Source organism: Xyrauchen texanus, chromosome 17, assembly GCF_025860055.1.
Source record: "Xyrauchen texanus isolate HMW12.3.18 chromosome 17, RBS_HiC_50CHRs, whole genome shotgun sequence".
Lineage (NCBI taxonomy): Eukaryota > Metazoa > Chordata > Actinopteri > Cypriniformes > Catostomidae > Xyrauchen > Xyrauchen texanus.
The window spans coordinates 25,149,508-25,154,832 of record NC_068292.1 but is presented as its reverse complement, the minus strand read 5'-3'; the positions used below and the strand labels follow the sequence as shown (position 1 = coordinate 25,154,832).

Below are 5,325 nucleotides of genomic sequence, written 5' to 3'. Positions count from 1 at the left end.
ATCATATTGTAGTGATCTAGAAAGCATTTCGTACTCCAGAGACTTCATCTCTGGTATATAATTAGCTGTAGACATTTGGACCATCTGTGATTACAGAATTTACAGCAAGCTTTTGCTCTGATGCTCTGTTACCTTAGGGGAAACAATACCCAGTTAGTATCATGAAATAGAAAGTTTCTTCTAATGTCTGACTGCATGATTTTTGATGATGGTTAGTGCGTTTACATGCACACTAATACGCTGATCTACCAAAAATCAGCATGTTTAAACAATCAGGTTTACCTGATTTACATTTTTGGGATTATTCTTTTTTTTTATACCGCAAAACATAAACAGGCATGCGCACAACATTTGTGCACATTGGCCAATAAGAATGATGGTGTTGTATCGAATTGTGATCCCCATCGGAATCTGTTCCCCCTTAACCCAGATAGGTTATGGGGTTATGTTTAGGGGTAGGGTAAGTAGGGTAGGGTAGAGAAGGGTTTGGCTTAGGTTTGTACATGGGGGAACGCATTATGACAGCGGAGAATGTTACCATCCGAAACTGTTCCCCCATACATATCTGCTGGTGGAACCAACAGGGAAACAGAATTCGACACAACACCTGTAAAGGTTATTTAAAGTACATGAAATGCAAAATTGCAGTAATGGACAAAAATCTACCTATTTAAACAAGAAAAGTTCTCACTAAAATTCAAATGTGCTGTTGCATGTGCATGTGTGCGCCAGAGAATACCCGATGAAGAAAAGCTGCTGTAAGTTGTTTAGCTACATGACCACTCACATTGTCATCTTATTAGACATAATCATTGCAAGATCATGCATGAAAATGCACTCAATAGGAAGTCTCTAAAAGCATGAGGCTAGTACACTTTTGGAAGGATTGACAAGTGATTTTATTTATTAAAACCAAAAATATACAAAACTGAAAAAAAAGGAAAAGAAAATACAAGTAACAAAAAAGATCTCAAATGAATTTGAAGGATTGAGTAACAGTGCATATAAATAAACCGTACAAGGAGCTGCAGGATTACTGTATAAAATAGAGCGAAAGGGATATTAAAAAAACATTTAAGGCCATAAAAAGTATAGAACCACATTTTTGGAGACACACTGTTAGTTTTTTAAACCTTAAATACATGTCAGTCATTTGGAAAGGGGCAACTACTGTGTTTGATCACAGGACTTTGATACAGTCAGTGCAATGGGTAGCTAGGCCTACTACAATAGTTTACTTTTGGGTAAAAGACTTTTGAATAAAAAAGTAAAGCTAAAAAACTAGGGATCACCACTATGACATACTTCAGTGATTTTAAGCAGCACTTATTTTTTGTATGTTTTTGTAGCAACCCTGTTCACATCTAATTTATATTGATGAAGAAACCAATATAGACGTAAGGCTTTTTCTTCATCTTGGCTTTCTCGTCACAAACCCCTATAGACCCGAACTCAAAGGATAATTTTGTATTTATGTTTTCAGATTTACTGGCATATAAACATATCTGGGGCTAACTAACATAGTATTTTGCTATAATATTCTATGTAAACATAAGTATATTTCAAGATTTGATTCTTAATGGCAAAAAAGTGGGAGCAATTTTAGAACACATTGGTAACCAATTACAAATGTAAAACCAGCGGGGCAAACATTTAGATAACATTGGGATAAAAGGGAAAGTGCATCTTTAAAATTAAAATAAAAACTTTAAAAATTGCCCTCAGCATCAAACTTGCTATAAAATTTTGTATTTCAAAGATTGTGGTAAGAGGCATCAAAATGTGCTTTTACAAAATGGGGAGTTCCAAGTGTTATCATACGAGGCCTTTAGAAATCTGTGACTACTAAAGGATCTTCATAAGTCAGTTAAAACTGATCTGACGTGCCAGTTACAGCATGTATAATACAGATAGTTCAACATGGGAGGGCTACTGCCTTCTTCCTGACATCATATTAAATGGACAATTCACTAAAAGGTTGTCATCATTTACTCGCCCTCATGTTGTTCCAAAAACCCTTATACACAAAAGGCGATGTTAGGCAGAATGTTAGTCTCAGTCATCTTTCGCTTTCATGCAACTTTTTGCATACAACGAAAGTGAATAGAGAGTCTAAAATTCTGCCTAACCTATTTTGTGTTCCACAGGGAAAATGAAGTCTTATGAATTTGGAACAACATGGGGTGAGTAAATAATGACAACATTTTCATTTTTGGGTGAAGTATACCTTTAAGACTTAATAAAGGTGAGCCCAATAGACAAACAGGCTGAAGGGGTAATGGAGAAAAGTGTCATTACAGCACCAGTTAAACACAAATGATAGGAATTGTATAGGATATATTTATATCTATGTATATGCATATCTATACTCAATTTAATGTTAAAACAACCAGAAAATACTCATCTAAAACCAATCTCAATACTAGTGCAAAAGATTCTGTGCTTGCCGGATGAGGCCCAACAGTCTTACTTATTTCAGGTGTCTAAACAGTTGTGCATTTGCCCCTTTGTATTTTTGTGAAACGCAATGTACCATTAAACCTCCATACATTCAATATATTATACTAACCAGCCAGTAACTACACGTATCTGTAATGCAAAAGTGCAATGTAACAGCTTGTTGTATTGATACTATACACAAGGTACAAAGATTATTAATGAGTGTTTGTACACAAGTGTTAGGAACACCTGATATAAAATGAGACACTATGGCCTTATACGGTATGTGATGTTGGGTGAGGAGGAATGTCTGGTTAGGAGCGGCTGCTGCTCTTTGAGGTGGAGCAGGAGAGAGTGACCAGGGCGGGGCTCTTGTTTCTGGGACTTCGTTTTGCTGGTGGGGTCTTGATGGGGCCAGCGGCTTTCTTCTTCTCTCCACCCTTCTCCAATGCTTTGCCAAAAACTTGATTTACCAGACTGTTGATTTGCTCCTGTGCAAAATATGGTTGAATAACTTGTAATTACGCATTCAAGGTCTTAACACTTAGAGGGTTAGTTAACCCAAAAATGAGCATTCTCTCACCATTTACTCACTCTCATGTTATCGCAGATGTGTATGACTTTCTTTCATTTGCTGAAACAGAATATTTTTTTAAGAATATCTCCGCTCTGTAGGTCCACACCATGCAAGTGAATGGGTGCCAAAATTTTGAAGGCACATAAGGGCAACATAAAAGTACTCCAGACAACTCTGGTTGTTAAATCCATATCTTCTGAAGAAATAAGATCAATATTTAAGTCCTTATTCCTTCACTTTTATTTTCTCCTCCTGTTTTTGGTGATTCACATTTTTCATGCATATCACGCTACTGGGCAGGGTGAAGGATTTATTAACTAAAATTGCTTAAATGTTGACCTGTTTCTCACCCACACCTTTCATATCATGTCTGAACACATGGATTTAGCAACTCAAGTCATATGGACTACTTTTATGCTCCCTTTATGTGGATGTTGGAGCTCATAATTTTGACACCCATTCACTTGCATTGAATGGACCTACAGAGCTGAAATATAGATAGAAATAGAAAGAAAGTCATACAGATATGGGATGCCAGGAGAGTAAGTAAGTCAAGAGAGAATTTTCATTTTTGGGTGAACTATACCTTTTAACTTTTAAAAAGTTGAAGGGATGTTTGGAATAGTAAACTATCATAAAAATATTACACTACCATGTTACTCATTTCAGCAGTATGTATACAGTGCATATGCATTTTAGATGTGCAGCACATTTTTAGACATATTTACAAACATTTCTATCAAAGATACAAAATGCAAAACAATGGCATTTTTATTTTTGATACTATAACAGACTACAATCACTGAGCTTCATGATATACTTCCCCTTTAAAATAATGCAGCTCACTAGTTTCTGTTTATATTGTATTTAGAGGCAAATTTCAGTGAATTTCAACTGACAGCACTAAAAAGAAATATTCAGCCTTCATATTCTGAATAAATCTCTGCATGTAGACAAAGTCCACCCGTCATAAGGGGCTAGGGTTAGGAACCGGGTGTTGGAATAGGAAGTTCTCTAGACAGAGGACTCGTGAAGTGATGGACACCATGTCTAGGCTATAAAACCTTGTGAACGTGTGTTGGGATATACCATTTGTCCATGCCCACGAAGAGGCCATGCCTCTAGTTGAATGCACTTTCAAGTCAATAGGGCATCTCACGCACTGTGATTGATAAGCTAGGGCAATAGCATCAATGATCCAGTGAGATAGCCTTTGTTTGGTGACAAACATGCCTTTTGTGCATCCTCCATAACAAACATAGAGCTGACCTGACAGTCTAAACTGGGAAGTGCGCTCCACATGCGGGTGAAATGCCCGCACGGGGCATAATAAGTACGCTAACTGTTCCTCATTCAAATTAGATGGTGGAGAAGAGAAAGCTTGTAGGTGCACTAGCTTAGCCCTAAGGGTGTGGAAAGCACCAAGAACATAGCATTTTTTATGTTAGATGGTGGCTTTTGAAAGCTGGGACCGAATTCCAGACTTGAACTGCCAACCAACAGCGCATGTATATCGCCAACCTGTTTGACAGAGGCCAGAGCCAACAACAGTGCCGTCTTTAAAGAGAGCACATTTAACTCAACAGATTCCAAAGGATTGAACAGGAGATTGTGAGCGTCCTCAGCACTAGATTCAAATCCAATGCTGGAACTGTAGCAGGGCGAGAGGGGTTCAAGTGCCACACTCCCCTAAGGAACTTTATGATTAGATTGTGTCTACCTATAGAGGAGCCAGCCTCTGGGGCGTGAAATTCCGAGATGGTCGCTACATAAACCTTAAGCGTTGACAGAGTAAGACCTACATCCAACTGCTCTTGATGGAATGTAAAGATCTCAGTTTTGGAGCAATTTACTGGGTCTTTGCTGTGTAAAGAGCACCAATCCACACACACACGCCATTTTATTGCATAGAGGCATCTAGTAGATTTTGCTTTAGCTTGCAAAATGGTGTTTATTACAGATTGAACCATTGAGTGTCTCCGTGGCGATTTCTGTACATTACCACTGACATATCAGAACATGATGATTCACTATGTCGGAATGGAAGAAGATACAGTAGCTATCATTTCCAAGCGATGTGCCATGCTCATTTCGCACCTATCCAAGTGCCGAAAGCAAGGTGTCCATCGCACAGTGCACCCAACCCGTGTTGGACGTATCAGTGGTTACCACTTTTTGACCCAGCATCACACCCTGCTGATAAAAGTTTGGAGCAGTCCATGGTGCTAGAGCAGCCAGGCAGCGGCGAGTCATGGTGATGCACATGCGCCTCTGATGCCAGGCATGAAGAAAAAAACCCAGCTTAATCT

General features: G+C 38.5%; 1 protein-coding gene across 2 annotated transcripts in view; it reads right to left on the bottom strand.

Moving 5' to 3' along the window:
* Positions 1-794: 794 nt before the first annotated feature.
* Positions 795-5,325, bottom strand: part of LOC127657881 (protein Jumonji-like) — a 62,366-nt gene continuing 57,835 nt past the window's right edge. Inside the window, exon 18 of one of the 2 annotated variants that reach the window (XM_052146844.1) lies at positions 795-2,930. In XM_052146844.1, coding sequence (XP_052002804.1) covers positions 2,754-2,930 — 177 coding nt within the window. In that variant the 3' untranslated portion in view covers positions 795-2,753. The remainder of the gene's footprint in view (positions 2,931-5,325) is intronic. The other variant, XM_052146845.1, reaches the window with a different exon arrangement.